This window comes from Haematobia irritans, chromosome 2 (assembly GCF_050003625.1).
Source record: "Haematobia irritans isolate KBUSLIRL chromosome 2, ASM5000362v1, whole genome shotgun sequence".
Lineage (NCBI taxonomy): Eukaryota > Metazoa > Arthropoda > Insecta > Diptera > Muscidae > Haematobia > Haematobia irritans.
In genome coordinates, this window is record NC_134398.1 from 9620416 (window position 1) to 9640124 (window position 19709).

Consider the following 19709-nt stretch of genomic DNA (forward strand, 5'->3'; position numbering starts at 1 on the left):
ATTTGGCAAGACTCGATCAAAATATAATCGTCTTCATAAATGTATTTGTACTTTTAATTTAGTGTTTTGGTGGAAAAAAGTACTCACCTTTAAGGCCGGTACTCTGTTCGGTTTTCGTGTTGAAACTCCATACAAAACCAAAAAATGCGAAAAACTAGCGAAATTTTTTCCATTTTGGGTACTTTGTTTTTTCGAGTTGAAAAACTGACGTTTATAGCATGGCGCCATTTGCAATGTGAATTAAGAAATAATTTATTTATTAAAACTATTTGTGTGAGTTTATAACGCAAACACGGATCATATTGTTGTTCCGAAAATATACAAAGGATCAAAGGAGTAGCAGATCAATTGCCCAAGGAAAAATAAAATGTTAATTTTATAATAGCAAGCAGCAACCATCAAATTAATTCAATATCGCTCACAATTAAATAGCACCCCTTGTTACCTAAATAAACACCGCTTTCTATATGCGAAATAATGGTTTCTATAAAATTTTTCGCAAGAATGAACATAGTCTATAGACTCTAGTTTGACTGAAGTGCAAATGCAACTCTTTCGTTTTCTTTTTTTGTTTAATATGCGCACATATTTTGCATTTTGCCGAATTCTATTGTAAAACTAAAGCCTCACACAATGGCGAAAATGCGGCTATTGCTCTTAAAAGCACAGTTTTATATGCTGTTGTAGTAACTTGAATAACTGATTATGGTTTTAATGAAAATTTAATAATTTCAACCTTTTAAGCCCTATTTTATATCAAGGAAATATATTGCACAGGTATAAGGATATAAGATATAAGCAATGTTTATATTTTATTATTTTTTTGTGTTAGCTCCTTTGAGTTCTATTCTGCCCGTTAAGATGACAACATTTTTTAGGTTGCTGGCAACATTTTAAAAATGTTCACTCGTGTAGTCATATAATTTTTTTTTATAAAAAACACCATTAATTTATAATAGCTCCCGTTTTATACACAGAAAAAATTTCACCAAAATATTCCCAATTAAAAAGTTGATTGAAGTTGGAAACGTTTTCAATTAAAAAATTAATTGATACTATTAACCTTTTAATGAAACTAGAAACATTAAGTCAATTAAGTTAATGATTGAAAATTTTTAAATTTTCAACTAAAAAATTAATTGATAAAATTAACTTTTTAATCAAACTCGGGAGAGTAAGTCATCTAAAAAATTATAGATATTTTTTTTAATTATACCCTGCGTCACACTGTGGAACAGGGTATTATAAGTTAGTGCATATGTTTGTAACACCCAGAAGGAGACGAGATAGACACATGGTGTCTTTGGCAATAATGCTCAGGGTGGGTCCCTGAGTCGATATAACCATGTCCGTCCGTCCGTCCGTCTGTCTGTCTGTGAACACATTTTTGTGATCAAAATCTAGGTCGCAATTTACATGTTCCCAATTTGGGTCAGAATAGAACCCTATTGATTTTGGAAGAAATCGGTTCAGATTTAGACATAGCTCCCATATATATTGTAGTGTCATGAATTGAATTCCCTATTTAATAATTGCATTTATTTACATTTCCCCTTTTGTAACATAGAATATATTTCCAATACAATTCCAATATAACGTTATGCGTAATGTGTACATAATTATGTATTTCCAATATGCATCAATATTCTCATTATAAATAAGAATCTCAGTGAATAAACGGTACAGTAAAAGAATAACCTTCAAAATATCAAGTGTTTCAATTGCCTCGGTTACAACAGTTGGCGACGAGGCTAAAAGTTTTGCCAATATTATATCCGTGATCAAATTTTCTACAAAATGGATGAAGAACAGTTTAAAATGTTTATGGACGTCCACAATCGTTTAATCGAAACAATATCCAGAATGCCGTCGACAAGTCAATCAAGTACTGCGGCTTCCACACCGGTACTTGTGCCCAATTTCGATGTATTTGATTCAACAAAGGAAACCTACAAAAATTATTTTCGAAGGTTCAAAAATTACATCGAAATGAAAAACATAAGTGAGAATAAGGAGTACTGTGCTAAGCTTTTGTTAAATTCGATAGGAGCAAAAATGTTTAATATGGTGGCTGCCTTGGCGGCACCTAAAGAAGTGAGTGCTCTGAAATACGATGAATTGTGCAAAACCTTGGAAGCACATTTATCCCCAAAAATGAACCTCTTGGTTACACAGCACAAATTTTTGAGCAAGTATCAGACACCAGAACAAACAATTTCGGAATATGTAGCTGCCTTAAGGGAAGAGATTGGAGAGTGTGCTTTTGTGTCCCCATGTAATTGTAGAACGTCAGTGGCGGACCTGTTTTTGCGCGCTCAATTTATACGAGGTATAATGGACAACAGTATGAGGGAACAATTGTTACAGTCCGAAGCTGCGGAATTCGACGAAATAGTCAGAAAGGCAATTAGTTTAGAATCTGCTAGAGCTGATGCCCGAACAATGACAAACTCAACGGGGGACGTCAATAAAGTAACTCACATAAACAGGAAGAAAGCAAGTTTCACCAATCGCAAGAAAAACTTTCAAAATACAAAGGTTGATTATGTTAAACTTGGAATCAGTGGATTGTGCCTACGTTGTGCCAAAACTGGCCATTTTGCTAAAGATTGCCGCATTGACAAATCCAAATTAAGTTGTTCTGGGTGTGGTAAAAGTGGGCACCTGGCTAAAGTATGTATATCAACGATTATGAATAAAAATATAAACAAAATAGAGGATGAAACAGCATATTCACAAAGTGCACAAAGTGACTATGAAGGTGATGACTACGGGGTGTATACCATAGTGAATGTATATCAAAATGGCTCAGATTCTAGAGCACGTTATATGGCAACAATTGATATCGAAGGAGAGCCAGTGCGATTTGAAATTGATTCCGGTTCTGGATATACTTTTCTTCCCAGGAAAATTTTCAAAAACCTGAATATTAAGAATTCAATCACGTCAACCAACATCGTGTTTCGATCATATACACAGGATACCTTTGTCCCTGATGGGAAAGTTCGGGTAAACGCCAAGTTTAAGGGAGTGTCGATTACGGATGAATTGTACATTGTCCCTGACGTATGTCCTCCACTTGTAGGACGATCATGGATACGTAAACTGAGAATCAATCTTAATGATATCGATAACAATGTACAATCAGTCGAAACCCAAAACGTTGACGTATCCAATCAAGCAGTCACCGAGAATATAATCACAGAATTTGCAAGTGTCTTCGAAGAAAAGGTGGGGTGTACACCAGGGTACAACGTATCTCTAAGGCTTAGAGAAGGAACAACACCAATTTACATCAAAGAGAGAAATGTACCCTATTCGTTGCGAGAGCGTGTTGAAGCAGAACTGGACTCACTGGAAAAGGCAGGTATTATCTCGAAAGTTCAAAACTCAGATTGGGGCTCCCCTCTTGTGGTAATACCTAAAGCGGACGGTGGTGTCCGGCTTTGCGTGGATTATAAAGTGGGTGTAAACCCGAAATTAGTTGATGCACATTATCCTATAAGACGCATCGAAGAAATCTTTAGTTGCCTACGTGATTCGAAATGCTTTTGTCGCCTCGATCTATACAAGGCTTATCTGCATATCCCAGTAGATGAGGAATCCAGTATTATACAAACAATTTCGACACATCGAGGAACCTATCGGATGCAAAGGCTGTCCTTCGGCATAAAAACAGCGCCAGCGGAATTCAATCGGGTGATTGACCAAATTCTGCGAGACGTCCCTAATACTGAATCCTATTTCGATGATATCATCGTGCATGGTAAGTCAACTGAAGAATGTGTTACTAATCTAAAAAGATGTTTGAGACAATTGCAGAAGTATGACTTACATCTAAATCGAAAGAAATGTTCATTTTTCAAAGAAAGTATCGAATTTTTGGGGCAAGTCATCGAACACAACAAAGTAAAAAAATCGCCATCAAAAGTAGAGGCAATTATCAACATGCCTCCACCAGGAAATATCGATGAAGTACGGCGTTTTTTGGGGATGGCAACGTACTACGGCCGTTTCGTACCAAATATTTCAACAATTAGTGCACCTTTACGAGAGCTTCTAAGGAATAATGCTAAATTTAGATGGTCACCAGGATGCAAAAAATCATTCGAAAAAATTAAAGCGGAATTGGTTAGTGATAGAGTTTTGTATCCTTTCCATCCACTATTGCCTATTCAGGTGGCTTGCGATGCGGGACCAACAGGTATCGGTGGGGTTCTGTCACATTTGGTAGATGGATGCGAGCGACCTATTGCCTTTGCCTCTAGAGCTCTTACGTCAGCCGAGAAGAATTATTCTCAATTGGATAGGGAGGCATTGGCAATCGTTTTTGCAGTGCGCCGTTTCCATGAATATCTGTTTGGCCGTCATTTTAAGCTCATAACAGATAATCAGCCGATAATGCGAATATTTCATCAAACAGCAAAACTACCACATATGACATCAGCACGCTTGCAACGGTATGCAGCCTATTTATCAGGCTTCGATTATGAGGTGGAATTTAAAAAAGGCTCAGAAAACGTTAATGCAGATTGTCTCTCAAGAGCACCGTTGCCTACAAACTCATCATCTGTATGTCCATTTGATAGAGAAGTACGTCATATATGCCACTTGAGTGTGCAACAAATTGGGAACCGGCATATAAATTTTCAAACAATTCAAAACGAAACATCTACAGATATTGAACTATCAAACATATTGGAAGAGCTACGTAGTAAGAATATTGAATCGGAGTACACTATTGAAGACAACGTTTTGTTACGAGGACATCGAGTTGTGGTACCAAAAACCTTACAAGAGCAAGTGCTACGAGAGCTCCATTCAACCCATGTCGGGATTACAAAAATGAAACAATTGGCACGTCGTTATGTGTATTGGAAGAATATCGACAAAGACATAGAACACTTGGTGCGCTCTTGTACTTCATGTGCGAAAATTAGGAATTCCCCTCCGAAAGCTGAAGTGCACCCTTGGGATGAACCGACTTTTAATTGGCAAAGGGTCCACATCGACTACGCGGGACCAATTCAAGGCAATCATTTTCTGGTAGTTGTGGACGCGAAATCGAAATGGGCTGAAATCGGAATAACTAAATCCGCACCAACTTCTGCGTCGACGATAAAAATTTTGGAAGAAATATTTTCAAGAAATGGAATCCCGGTTATCTTGGTTTCGGATAATGCGTCAATTTTCACTGGTGAGGAATTCTCCTTTTTCTGTAAAAAATATTCAATTTTCCAAAAGTTTATCGCTCCGGGCCATCCAGCCACTAATGGGCTGGCAGAGAGGAATGTACAGACGCTAAAGCGCAGAATAGTGGCTATGTCTGAGGAAGTCCAGTCGATCAATGAAAAAATTAGAGAAATATTATTTAAATACCGTGCAACTCCTTTGAAAAATGGTAAGACTCCTTCAGAACAATATTTGGGAAGGCAAATTAGATCCCAGCTGGACACACTTAAACCCCCAATAATTGGTAAAAACCAGATGTCTTACAAAAGTGTTAGGAAGCTTAAAGTTGGCGATAGAGTGCAAGTTCGAATTTATAAAAATAATAAAAACTGTTGGGAATTTGGGATAATATTAGAAAAACTCGGCGAATTACATTACATCATTAAGCTCGACAGTGGATATGTATTGAAAAGACACATAAATCAACTTTGTTCCACACAAGTCCCACCAGACAACAATAATGGCAGCGTTGAGCCGGAGTCAAGTTTAGAGGCGCCATCTTCTAGACAGGATAACATATTGGATAATTTAGTATGGATGGGAAATTCTCAAACGTCGCATTCACAACATCAAACATCAGTGCACGAACCAGACGATTCAAATCAAAGCCAAGCTATTGAGCCACAACGTCAAGAAGAACGTACAACGCAAACTCCACCAAATATTGTTGAGCAATCGCCGGTACACACGGCAACTACAACAACTACACCTGAATTAGCTCGCCGGATTTCAAAGAGATCTAAGAAGATGCCAACACATTTAAGGGACTATATTGTATCCAATCAAGTTCCAAATACTTCTAAAGAACCACCATTCCACACGTCGGGAGCACTAACCAGTACCGATACGGCTAGCCGAGTATCAACTAGACTCAGGAAAATACCCACACATTTCAATAACTATGTTGTAGAATCTGATTAATATTTTTTTTAATATTACTCTATAAATCGTATATGAATAACTCTTATAATGTTTAAATAAGTGGGGGAGAATTGTAGTGTCATGAATTGAATTCCCTATTTAATAATTGCATTTATTTACATTTCCCCTTTTGTAACATAGAATATATTTCCAATACAATTCCAATATAACGTTATGCGTAATGTGTACATAATTATGTATTTCCAATATGCATCAATATTCTCATTATAAATAAGAATCTCAGTGAATAAACGGTACAGTAAAAGAATAACCTTCAAAATATCAAGTGTTTCAATTGCCTCGGTTACAACATATATCTTTCGCCCGATATGCACTAATATGGACCCAGCAGCCAGAGTTTTATACCGATTAGCTTGAAATTTTGCACAAGGAGTACAATTGGTAGTATAGTCATGTGTGCCAAATTTGATTGAAATCGGTTCAGATTTAGATATAGGTCCCATATATATGTTTTTCTGATTTCGACAAAAATGGTCAAAATACCAACATTTTCCTTGTTAAATCGCCACTGCTTAGTCGAAAAGTTGTAAAAATGATATTTCGTCCGTCCTCAGGGAAATTAACTTTAACAAAAGAAAACAAACACAAATTAACCAAACAGAAAGACAAATATGTAAAAAAAATATGTCACAAAAATTTATTAGGACATTTACATTGTTTTAATAAGACAAAGTGACTTGCTCGCCACTGCGTTTGAGTTTACACTAAACACTATTACTTTTTACTGTATTTTTTAACTATATTTCTATATATGTGCGCACAGTGGTCCGTGTCAGTCTTATAATTTATTCTTTTTTCCGTCGGTACTTTTATAATATTGTTACGAATTTGATAATTATAGATATAAGTTTATTTAAATTAGTTTCCGTTAATTTAAAATTTAAAATTGTAACGATAAAATTTCGCTATCACTTGTTGGAATCATCCATTCATTTTCTAGTATTTTCCTGAATTTCTTTTATGTTCTTTTGTTTGCTTACCGAAATGTTAGTTCTTACTCTCTCATAGAATAACAACCCCTTTGCTTTGTTATTTTGCTTTCTCATTTCATCTCATTGTCTATTGTCATTGTTGTTGTAGTAATGCGAGCATATATCTATGTGAGTGTGTATGTGTTTGGCAGCCACCAGACGAATTACTTAATGGTCGTAGATCCTTCTAGCATTGTCTAAGAATGTTCTGGCGTTGCCAGAATATTGTAGTGCTACCAGAATGTTCTCGTATTGCCACACCGTCATATATAAAAGCGCTCGCATGCTGCTAACGAGTCAGTCTTAATTAAAGCGTCAAACGAATAACTTCAGTGTGAACGAATTGTAAAGTGTGAAGTCATAGTAAATAAATTGTAGATTGCCGTTATTTAAAAGAACTGTGTTTTAATTGTCGGGTAATTAAAAACGCCTAAATATAAAAACGTAACAATTGGTGTCGGAAGTGAAATAACGAAAAAAATCTACAATGAAGTTTAATGAGCTTCGTGTGGAAGGCTTAAAAAAGGAATTGAGCAAACTGGAGCTGCCGACAACAGGCAATAAGGCCCAGCTTCAAAAGCGTCTACTGGAAGAGTTTGAACGGCGTAATATGGACATTGCGACGCATGAGTTTGATTATAAGGAAGACATTGATGAATCAATACTCGTCAATACAAGCAGTGTAGAAACTCCATCTGTGGCTTCGAGTGTTGTGGATTACACATCAATGCTCAATGTTTTGAGCAAAATGATGGAAGCAAATTCTAGAAAAATGGAAGAAAAATTCGACGAAAATTCTAGAATGGTCAACGAAAAATTACAACAAATTTCTGAAGGCATGGAGAAACGTGTGGACCATATAGAAAATCAAATTGTGGAATTGGATAAGAAAGTTCTTTCCGTGGATGAGAAAATTATGGTTCATGATGAGAAGTTTCTGCACATCGAGAAAAAAATGTCAGAGCTGGAAATTAAAGGTGGTCCAGTGCGCGTCATCGAGGGCTCAAAAATCAAAACTCCTGTTTTCGATGGCTCAACGTCATTTGATGTCTTCAAATTCCAATTCGAAATGGTTGCTTGTAGAAATTTGTGGAATGACGATGATAAAGCAATTGAACTTCTATTGGCATTAAAGGGCAATGCTGCTGATGTGATACAAAGCATTCCCGCTGCTTCTAGAAATAACTATAATGAAGTAATAGCGGCACTTCAACGCAAGTATGGTGGAGAGCACAAGCAGGACATCTTCAGAATGGAATTGAGAGGAAGAATCCAGAAATCGAATGAAACCCTACAAGATTTCGCAACAGAAGTTGAGCGGCTAGTGCTTTTGACATACCCAGGTGAGAGTCATCCTCTTGTGGACCGCATCAAGATTGAAACCTTCGTCAATGGAATTCGAGACCCAGATATAAAATGTGCAACATATGCGTCACAAAAGGCTACATTCGCTGAAACAGTAACATTCGCACTTGCACAGGAGACTGCGAGATTGCTAGCGCGGCCTCAAATTCACAAAGTACGTAAAGTAGAGACAGAGTGTGATGAATCAAAGTCCGTTATTGAGTCGATGAAAGAGGCCATGAAGCAGGCAATGCAAGAAATGAAGCAAGAGGCAAATAAATCCCGGATCAAATGCTATAACTGTGATAAGCCGGGACATCTAGCTCGAGAATGCAAAGCACGACGCAAACGGTCAAGGTCCACATCACCATCTCCATTAAACAATAGCCATAAGAAGGTGACCCCACAGTCAAGTGAGTCATCTTTAAACTAAATCGAGCTAGTTCAGCGGGGCAAGAGCTGGCTCCCACAGACGATGGCCCCACCATCTCCATAGCAATAGTTCAACAGAAAAATAACAATTTAACTATTGCGGGTGTTATTAATGGCGACAAGCGTACTTTGACGTTGGATACTGGTGCATCAAAGTCTATCATTAGATCTGATTTAGTAAAAGGAAAAGTTACACCACTGATTGGAGTCAAGCTACGCACGGCTACAGGGGAACCCGCAACCGTATATGGAAAGGTCACCGTAAAATTAACTATTGCTAACAAATCCGTTACTTATGATTTCATTGTGGCCGATATTGTAGACGAAGTTATAATTGGAGCGGATTTCATGATTGCTTTTGGCCTCAATCTGGATATGAAGCGTCGTGTAATGACATGGTGCGATGCCGAAATAACGGTAAACGTGGGATACGACGAGAATACACCTGTCAGACGTTTGACAACGAGCCAGTCAGAGTCTATACCACCGAATGCCGAAGCAATTATATGGGTTCCTATGAATGGAGATTGTGAAGTCGGCCAATTGTGGGTTGTTGAACCAGCAGAAAACAAAAGCAACAACATCTTGATAGCAAATGCCCTGGTAACAACGAACGAAGAGAGACTAATACCAGTTCGTGTCTTGAACTTGTCTGACAATCACGAGCAAATTGTAAAATTTTCTGACATTGGCAAATGTACACCAGCCGAGGCAATAGTCAATTTGGAAGGCAACTCATCAAAGACACATGGAGCAGTGAGAAAACATCTAGAAGCGTATGTCGAGGCTTGGACACGTCATCTATCGCCGTCAGAGAGAAATAAAGCCAAGCAATTGTTGTGGAAAAACGCCTGTGCTTTTGCTTCTGAAAAGGGAAATCAAGGAAGAACATCTGTAGTGAAACATGAAATTAAAACCGCAGAAGAAAAGCCCATAAAGCAGGCACCACGAAGTGTTCCCCTGGCAAAAAGAGACGAAGTTCAAAAGCTCATAAAGGAAATGGCGGAGAGTGGAGTGATCGAGCCATCATCAAGTCCTTGGTGTTCCCCAGTTGTGCTGGTCAAAAAGAAAGATGGAAGTACCCGATTCTGCGTGGACTACAGAAAACTGAATGATGTCACCAAAAAGGACAGTTATCCGCTTCCACGCATTGATGACACGTTGGACACACTAGCCGGAACAACATGGTTTTCTACGCTTGATTTGCAGAGTGGATATTGGCAAGTAGAGATCGCCGAGAAAGACAAGGAAAAGACGGCTTTTGGCGTTAATGGCGGTCTCTGGCAATTCAATGTAATGCCGTTCGGGCTCTGCAACGCTCCGGCTACCTTCGAAAGATTGATGGAGCGGGTACTGAAGGGGTTGCACTGGAAGTCGTGCTTGATATACTTGGACGACATCATAGTGATGGGCAAAACATTTGACGAGCACCTTAAGAACTTGAAAGACGTTATCCAGCAATTGTCAGCCGCTGGTCTACGCATTAACGCAAAGAAATGCTCCCTTTTCCAGCGGGAAGTTAAATACCTGGGTCATCATGTGACTGCAGAGGGCATATCCACCGATGAAGACAAAATCCAAGCTGTCAGAGATTGGCCACGACCCCGAAATCTACACGAATTAAGAAGTTTCCTTGGGTTATGTACATATTACCGACGATTCGTCCCAAACTTCGCCAGCATCGCCGCTAGTCTCCATAAATTGACGCAAAAAGGTCAGAAGTTCCAGTGGAGCGACGAACAGGAGGATTCATTCCAACATTTAAAAGAACTTTTATGTTCAGCTCCTGTTCTAGCGTATCCTATTCCGGGCGAAAAATTTGTTTTGGATACAGATGCTAGCGCGCATGGTATTGGAGGTGTGCTATCCCAACAGATAGACGGCAAGGAGAAGGTCATCGGATATTTCAGCCGAACGTTGTCCAAGCCCGAAAAGAACTACTGTGTAACGCGACGAGAGCTGCTAGCCGTCATAGAGAGTGTAAAACATTATCATAAATATTTGTATGGACAACACTTCTTGCTCAGGACTGATCACTCAGCTCTACGATGGTTGCTCCAATTCAAGAATCCGGAAGCTCAACTGGCACGTTGGATCGAGAGGCTCCAAAGCTATGATTTCAGTATCGAGCATAGAAAAGGTGGAAAACACGGTAACGCTGACGCCTTGTCACGTCGACCTTGCAGTATAGAATGCAAGCACTGCTCGAAAGCTGAACACAAGGAGGAGATTGTTGATATTCGGCTGTTACACGTCGAATCTGGAGTGGACTGGCCAACAGAACAGCGTAAAGATCCCATTTTGATCAAAATTATTTTGGCAAAGGAAGAGAACAAGAAGCCCAGTAAGAAAAACATTGCAGCCGAAAGTCCACTTATGAAATCATACTGGGCTCAATGGGATAGTTTAGTTCTAGTCAATGGATCCCTGCAACGTAAATGGGAAAGCGAAGATGGCAAGAGCAGCCGAAATTTGATCATCGTTCCAGATTCCAAAATAAGAGATGTTTTGGCGGAGTTCCATAATGGTCCCAGTGGAGGTCATCTGGGAATAACCAAAACCGCCGAGAAAGTGAAGCAACGATTCTACTGGGTTGGATGCCAGAAATCAATTGCTGAATGGGTAGCCAATTGCGAGAAGTGCATGAAGGCGAAAGGTCCAACAAGGAAAAGTCGAGGTCCTATGCAAGAATATAGACCAGGAGCCCCGTTTGAAAGAATAGCAATGGACGTGGCAGGCCCTTTCCCAGTAAGTGATTCTGGAAACCGTTATGTCCTTGTGGTCATGGATTACTTCAGCAAATGGCCGGAGGTGTATGCAATTCCAAACCAAGAAGCAAAAACGATTGTGGATGTTGTCAACAAAAACTGGATATGTCGCTACGGTGTGCCGTCCGAGATTCACTCAGACCAGGGAAGAAATTTTGAATCGGCCATATTCAAAGAGATGTGTGAATCCCTTGGTATCAAGAAAACGAGGACTACACCATTACATCCACAATCCGATGGCATGGTAGAAAGGTTTAATCGCACTCTGGAGGAACATCTTCGAAAAGTAGTGGACAACGGCCAGAGGGACTGGGACGAGCATATACCAAAGTTTTTGCTGTCGTATAGATCTGCCATTCATGATTCCACCTCTCGAACACCGGCCAATGTTCTATTCGGAACTGAGTTGAAGTTGCCTGGTGATCTGATATTCGGTGCTAAACCTAATGAGCTCGCCATGGAAGAAAACAGAAACGACATCCCAAACACTTTCGGTGAAGTTCACGAATCAGTGCGCAACAAAATAAAAATGGTCAGCAACAGAATGAAGGCGAGATACGATCGTGCTGTAAATACTGAAGGCTTCCAAGAAGAAGAATTGGTTCTGCTATTTAACCCGCAACGAAAGAAAGGATTGTGTCCTAAACTGCAAACACAGTGGGAAGGCCCATACAAAGTCATCAAGAAGATCAATGATGTTGTATACCGGATTCAGAAGGACGACAGCCCTAGATCAAAGATGAAAGTTGTACATCTGGAACGATTGGCTCCTTACGGAACAGGTTCTGTGCCTGTTCGGGACGAACAGGCTTAAGCGGGAGGCAGTGTTACGAATTTGATAATTATAGATATAAGTTTATTTAAATTAGTTTCCGTTAATTTAAAATTTAAAATTGTAACGATAAAATTTCGCTATCACTTGTTGGAATCATCCATTCATTTTCTAGTATTTTCCTGAATTTCTTTTATGTTCTTTTGTTTGCTTACCGAAATGTTAGTTCTTACTCTCTCATAGAATAACAACCCCTTTGCTTTGTTATTTTGCTTTCTCATTTCATCTCATTGTCTATTGTCATTGTTGTTGTAGTAATGCGAGCATATATCTATGTGAGTGTGTATGTGTTTGGCAGCCACCAGACGAATTACTTAATGGTCGTAGATCCTTCTAGCATTGTCTAAGAATGTTCTGGCGTTGCCAGAATATTGTAGTGCTACCAGAATGTTCTCGTATTGCCACACCGTCATATATAAAAGCGCTCGCATGCTGCTAACGAGTCAGTCTTAATTAAAGCGTCAAACGAATAACTTCAGTGTGAACGAATTGTAAAGTGTGAAGTCATAGTAAATAAATTGTAGATTGCCGTTATTTAAAAGAACTGTGTTTTAATTGTCGGGTAATTAAAAACGCCTAAATATAAAAACGTAACAATATATATCATTTCTAACACATATATCCCTTTGTTATTGTTCTCCTGAATATTGCAATTAACATCAATTAAAAATTGAATTGAATCAATTAAAAAATTAATTGAAATTTGCAAACGAAATCAATTAATTTTGTGATCTGTTTTAACTGATGCTCAATTAAAACAGTGATTGTTACTATCATTTTCGTGATTGAAGACATTTAATTAAAAAATTAATTGGATCAATTAATATTTTGATTGAATCAGAAAAATGTTTTTTGTGTGTATATGCTTTTCTAGCATAGTTGAGTCAGTCTCTATTTTTTAGCTAACATTGACTGCTTTTGCTTTTTTCAGCAATTTTTTGTGTCTACTTACAATTTTATGTTTACTTGTGGAATTATATTTTCAGTCATTTAATATAGAACGTTTTTTTTATCAAAAATAATGTTAATATAAAATTCGGGTGTTATACAATATATAATAAAACATTTTATAAATAAATATACATGTTTTTTTTAACTTAATTATGTACAATTTCATATCGATTATTTAATTCGATAGTATTAGAATATCCTAATATCTACTACCTAAAAAATTCATTAAATTCACTGCGTAACTTGGTGTATATCTTCAATAAATTCTCTAGATGTAAGGAAACTGTTCCAGAATCGTTATTAACATGGTCGGTGGACGTGAGAGAAGTTGATCCGTAACCATTTTCAACGTTCGCCTGGTATTGCTAAAAAAAAAGAAGAAACAAACTTTAGAAAACTTCATAATTAAAATTTAAAACTGTAAAGCTTACCATAATCTTTTGAAGAATTTCTTTATTGTCTTCAGGTTTATCAAACAGCGGTTTGAATTCATACAATAAAAATATTTTAAAATAAAATAAAGCTTCTGGTTTGTGTGTTTTTACGACCAATTGTTGTTGACTTTCATCATAATTTAGGTGCAAAGCATGCTCGCGAAGAAAATACAATTTGAACTCTAAATTTAAATTATTTTCATAATTTTTGTGGAAAATTTTTAGTATATGACTCATTTTTTGATGACTTATTTTATGGAATTTTTCTTCTATTATTGTTGTGTTGGGAAACTTTAATCTAGCCGACATATCATTTGATGGATGATTATAATCCTGTAATAGATTATCTATCTCACTATTGTTATGTCCCTGTAGAAATATTTGTGGAGCTAGGGAAAATAGACGTCTATATGTTTTTTCGCTTTTTAAAACATTCAAAGTGTTACTTATGCATAAATACACAGAACTGTGTTGGACAAAGGTTATTAGGCTTACAGAGAAGTCGGGTAATAAGTGTCTTTTCCTTGTTGAATGTTTTATAAGAAAACAAAGTCTCCTGTTAACAATTTCCGAGGCAGGGGGTAGAGTAAGAAATAAACTTTGTCCATCTACAGAGAGCTGTAATTTCCAAGTAGCCATTTGTATAATGGATAGAAATATATTGTCTTTACTTGCTATGGTTATATAGAGAGCTGTATACACACTACTAAAATCGCGACAATCTCGATCGTTATCAAAGGAAGCTCTTATAGTTAGTTCATCACTTTCACATTGCATTGATGGTTCTAACAGATATTCCAAATTACATTGTAATATCTTATTCCATATCTTCTTCTTGCTGCCCAATGCAAGAAGTTGTTGTTTTTGCCATTCAGCTTCAACACGTTCATGCAATTTTTTTGGTTGTTCCATTAGTTCTCTAACAATTTGAGCCCTACCCAATATATCCTTCATACGCTTACTATTTAAGGTATAGAGAGTATTGAAGTTTTCATATTCCACATTAGTATCCTTAATATTTGCGTTTTCATTTGTATTACTAAGGCTATCAAAATGCAATCTATAGAATATGTTATTGAAACTTAAACAAATCAATTGTTGAAGATTTTCAACCCATGTACATGCAATCATACCAGCTATAGCCTTATTAACTTCTTTAATTGTACATTCCTTTCCATCTGCTGACTCTCTATTGACGAATATACGAAGTTGTGTTATTTCATCAGGTTTTGTAAAATAAAACGTATTATCTCCAACACTATAGTCGTAATGTGTGAAGTTGGGAATTTCATGGCTTAAGTGGCATATCGACCCAAAAATATGTGAACTTTTATACCATATGTCCATGTGACCTGATTGTAGGAGTACTATGAGAATATTTTTTTCATGATCAATTTTTATGCATTCAATTGTTGCCGCATATGAATTAAGTAATTGTATAGTGTAGTCCTGAACTTCTGCATCTGAAGATGAACTGCTTTCATTGTCAGAAATTATAGCTGTAAATAAAATTAAAAAATATAAACAATGGATATTAAAAAGTGATATTACACAGAAGTTTAAAATATGGTCCAATATATCTACCAATATCGGTGGAAAGCAAAATGAACGATGGTATTTATACAGGGCAGATATATATGAGGATCTATGTGCTCTAGATGCGAATTAAGTAGGTTTATTAGGAAAAGCTAACATATAGTCAGATAAAATACTCCAACTGGGCAACCTGGGGGAAATACGGTATTTCTTGCTAACTTCTTAGGGTACGTTAGGTTAGGTGACAGCTCGATGTATCTGGCTCACTTAGACTATTCAGTACATTGTGATACAACAGTGGTGAACTTCTTTCTTGTCACTGAGTGCTGTCATGTTAAGCTCAATGACAAGGGACCTCCTTTTTAATGCCTAGTCCGAACGGGCTTCCATATTGCAGTGAAACCACTTAGAGAAGCTTTGAAACACTCAGAAATGTCACCAGCATTACTGAGGTGGGATAATCCACCGCTGAAACTTTTTGGTGTTCGGTCGAAGCAGGAATCGAACCCACGACCTTGTATATGCAAGGCCGGCATGCTAATCATTGCACCACGGAGGCTTCTAAGGGTAGATATTTGAAGATTTGCTCGACTTAAATGGGAATTGCTCTAGTATATCTAGCTTAAGTATATCTAGCTGTTTGCAGCTCACCCACATCAGTTGGGCTTGCTTAGAAATAGTCAGATATGATGATGTACCACCATAAGCGAATTGTATTAAATTATATAAAATATTTTTGGTGTATTTCCTCCCATGGTATTACTAATGACATTGGCCATAAATCTTAAAATAATTTACATACCTCCGATTAGAACAAACAAATTCCCCGATATTGCAAATATATGCAATTCTTGATTTAGTTCAATGGTAGTCTTCTCCTCTACAGGACGTATAATATTTCCAATTGATATTAACTGTGTTAGATAATCAATATTTGACTTGTCCACAATCAAAGATATCAGAATATAATTTTCCATACTCCAATTACAATCGAATATGTTTTGCTGATCAAAACTTATATCATACCGATGACGGATAACATCATCCACATTGGCTATTTTTCCCAATTGAGGTATATCTCTATAAACTTCCAGAAGTAATTGTTTGGCTCCCTTCTCCAGGGCCTCGGAGAAGCGTATGACACTAAACTGTGTTTTCGGACAACTGCAGAAACATCGAATATTGTTTAACCATGGTACAATATGCATGGATTTCACAGAACTAAAATAGTAAACACAACCACTTTTCATTAACAACAAAGTATTCATTTCCAGTATTAACATATCTAAGATTTCCTCAGTTTCATCGTCCTCCGGTGACTTGGGCATGGCAAGACGGACTTTTGTTAGTGTGGTTTTATTCGTTTTACTCGATGTTTTAAATACAAAATTTAGTAGGTAGTTTTCATTCCATGTAACAAATACCGATTTTCCTCTTCCAGCACTATGATTTCTTAGACCTTGGGCAAAAAACATTGAGTCTTCGATGGACCAAAGAGACGAAGATTCATCGCCTCCGTCATCCTCGAAATCATCATCGTCCTCTTTTGTAGACGTCGTTGAACTTGTAAAAGCATCTTTCATTTCAATATCATTTTCATTCATTATTTAATGCAAAAAATACTCGCGGGTTAAGTTTGTTTACTTTTAATTTCATTCACTACGAATTGCTAACCCCTATTATTACGTATGTATTTGGCTACACTATGATAATTGGATTGGCAACACTAGGAACATATGTCCAGTCGGTGTTGTGTTTACTATTAGAAGTGTCTGCTTATTTGAGTTTCCTTTTACAAGCAGTTTGTTATTTAGTTTTATTGTAAATAATGTCGCGATTTAGTGGAGCTTTGCAGTTAACAGATTTGGATGATTTTATTACGCCATCACAGGTAATTAGTATGTGAATTTTACAACGATTTTTGTTCCTACGATTCCAACTATCATATCTATGAAAAGGGAAGTATAGCCAAGTGAAATTTAAAATTTTAAAATCACTTATTGGCTTAGACCAATCGGGCCACTTGTACTAAAGTAGTACAAGTGGCCCGATTGGTCCAATTTCAGCGTGTAGACTTTTCGATTCTAAACACAAAATGTAATATACCACTTTTTGTCGGAAAGACATATTTGCGAAGTTACGGGCCCCTAAAGTTTTCATTATCATTTGATTTAGTATCCATCGCACATAATCATCCTAAAAGTAATATATTTAGAATAACATAGACTCGGAGAGGTCCTAGGTTTGCGTTAACCCACTTTGGACTCTGTCCATAGGAGAAAGTCTCAAACCCAGGCCAAAAGCTGAGGCGGCCTACAAAATTTTTACTTTACATTTTCGCTTTAAAATCCCTTCTCCTTCACTCAAAATGGTTTGTTTTTAACAACTTTTGTTAAAGTAGATTTGTTCTAAATAATTTATTATTGGAACTGATCGTTGTCACAAGTCAAAATTTCGTCTCCCTACCGAAATTTTCATGTAGATGCTCGAAAATTTTCTGCAGACTAACTTAACTTCCAATTTAATAATAATTTCCCCATTATTTTACAGGAATGCATAAAGCCGGTTACAATAGAAAAAACTAAAACAAAAACTGGAGCTAAGATATCAATACAGGAAGATGGTTACTATGAAGAGACAGAGGTAATATAGAAATATTATTAATACAATTTCTGCTCAATTACTTTATAAATATTGAATATATTGAAAGTAGACAGGGAAGCAAAAGCTGCAAAAGGTTGAAATTACTCTACAAGATTGTTTAGCTTGTTCTGGCTGTATCACATCTGCAGAAGGTGTTCTAATAACCCAACAAAGTCAAGAAGAAGTTATGAAAGTTTTGAAAGAAAATCAAGAAATGAAATCGAATGTTTCTGAAGCGGATAAAACGAAACTGATTGTGTTTACAGTAAGCCAACAACCCATAATAAGTTTGGCCCAACGTTATGGCTTAAGTGTAGAAAAAGCAGCGCAGCACTTCTGTGGTTACTTGCGTAATTTGGGTGCTGATTATGTTTTGACCACCAAGGTTGCAGACGATTTGGCTTTATTGGAGTGCCGTAACGAATTCATTGAAAGATTCCGTGACAATGCACCCGATAAACCTTTTCCCATGCTATCGTCTTCATGCCCTGGTTGGGTTTGCTATGCCGAGAAGACACATGGAAATTTCATTTTACCATACATAGCAAGCACACGATCACCGCAACAAATAATGGGTGTATTGGTCAAACAATGGCTGGGACAAAAACTAAACATTTCATCAGATAAAATTTACCATGTAACTGTTATGCCATGCTATGATAAGAAGTTGGAAGCATCAAGGGAAGACTTCTTTAGTGAAGCTTTGAATTCCAGAGATGTTGATTGTGTTATAACATCAAGTAAGTTTTTGTAACAAGCAAATAGTTAGGTATATTTTTAATTATTTATTTGTAGTTGAAATTGAGCAAATGCTTAATGACAGCAATTTGGATACATATCCGTGTTCATCATACGATTGGCCATGGGATGACAAAAGTACTACTGTGGATGATAGTGTTCATGTATGGGGTCATGGACTTAGTACTTCAGGTGGTTATTCTGAATATGTATTTAAACAAGCCGCTAAAGAGTTATTCAATGTGGAATTAACTACATTGGAGTATAAAAATTTAAGGTGAATGGCTTTTTGTCACCTTTTTAAAAATTGTTAATGTCAATAATTTTATTTCCAGAAATCCTGACTTTCGTGAAGTTTCCTTAGAAGTCGAAGGCAAATCTGTTTTAAAATTCGCTATAGCTAATGGTTTTCGTAATATTCAAAATTTAGTACAAAAACTAAAAAGAGGAAAAGTTCAATATCATTTTGTTGAAGTAATGGCATGTCCCTCAGGTACGAAAATGATTGTGTGCTTACTCTATATATAATTCTACAAATGGAATTTGCATGCTTTTATACAATTTCTAGGATGCATTAATGGTGGGGCCCAAATACGACCTCAAACTGGCCAACATGTACGGGACCTAACTATACAGTTGGAAAAACTATATCGTGAATTGCCTCAGTCCCAACCTGATAATGCCACAACAAAAATGATTTATAACAGTTTCTTTGATGGTGCTCATACGGATAAGGCAAAAGCCCTACTACACACCAACTATCATGCGGTGGAAAAAATGAATACGGCTCTAAATATAAAGTGGTAAAATGTACGTATGTACGTAAAAAATTACTTTTCAATGGTTTGTACAAAAATAAATAAGAAAATTTTAAATACATAAAATT

General features: G+C 36.9%; 2 protein-coding genes across 2 annotated transcripts; one reads left to right on the plus strand and one right to left on the minus strand.

The window, feature by feature from the left end:
• Positions 1-13510: 13510 nt before the first annotated feature.
• On the minus strand, positions 13511-17112 carry LOC142223396 (uncharacterized). The gene is made up of 3 exons (XM_075293277.1): positions 16245-17112; positions 13904-15405; positions 13511-13837 (listed from the first exon to the last, which is right to left on the minus strand). Exons 1-3 carry the CDS (start codon positions 17044-17046, stop codon positions 13682-13684), a joined length of 2460 nt encoding a protein of 819 aa, XP_075149392.1. The 5' UTR covers positions 17047-17112; the 3' UTR covers positions 13511-13681.
• A 60-nt stretch (positions 17113-17172) lies between these two features.
• Positions 17173-19707, plus strand: LOC142223397 (putative cytosolic Fe-S cluster assembly factor GI11683). Its single transcript, XM_075293278.1, has 6 exons — positions 17173-17333; positions 17993-18085; positions 18156-18825; positions 18881-19100; positions 19159-19316; positions 19392-19707. The coding sequence occupies exons 1-6, from the start codon at positions 17271-17273 to the stop codon at positions 19628-19630; spliced, it is 1443 nt and encodes a 480-aa protein (XP_075149393.1). The 5' UTR covers positions 17173-17270; the 3' UTR covers positions 19631-19707.
• The last annotated feature ends 2 nt before the right edge of the window (positions 19708-19709 follow it).

Bases quoted from the DNA above. Each gene is read 5' to 3' on its own strand.
- LOC142223396 (XM_075293277.1), bottom strand. From the start codon at position 17,046: ATGAATGAAAATGATATTGAAATGAAAGATGCTTTTACAAGTTCAACG. The intron at 15,406-16,244 runs GTATGTAAATTA...TTTTATTTACAG, and splicing joins TTTGTTTGTTCTAATCGGAG to CTATAATTTCTGACAATGAA. The intron at 13,838-13,903 runs GTAAGCTTTACA...CTTTTTTTTTAG, and splicing joins AAATTCTTCAAAAGATTATG to CAATACCAGGCGAACGTTGA.
- LOC142223397 (XM_075293278.1), top strand. From the start codon at position 17,271: ATGTCGCGATTTAGTGGAGCTTTGCAGTTAACAGATTTGGATGATTTT. The intron at 18,826-18,880 runs GTAAGTTTTTGT...ATTTATTTGTAG, and splicing joins TGATTGTGTTATAACATCAA to TTGAAATTGAGCAAATGCTT. The intron at 19,317-19,391 runs GTACGAAAATGA...TACAATTTCTAG, and splicing joins AGTAATGGCATGTCCCTCAG to GATGCATTAATGGTGGGGCC.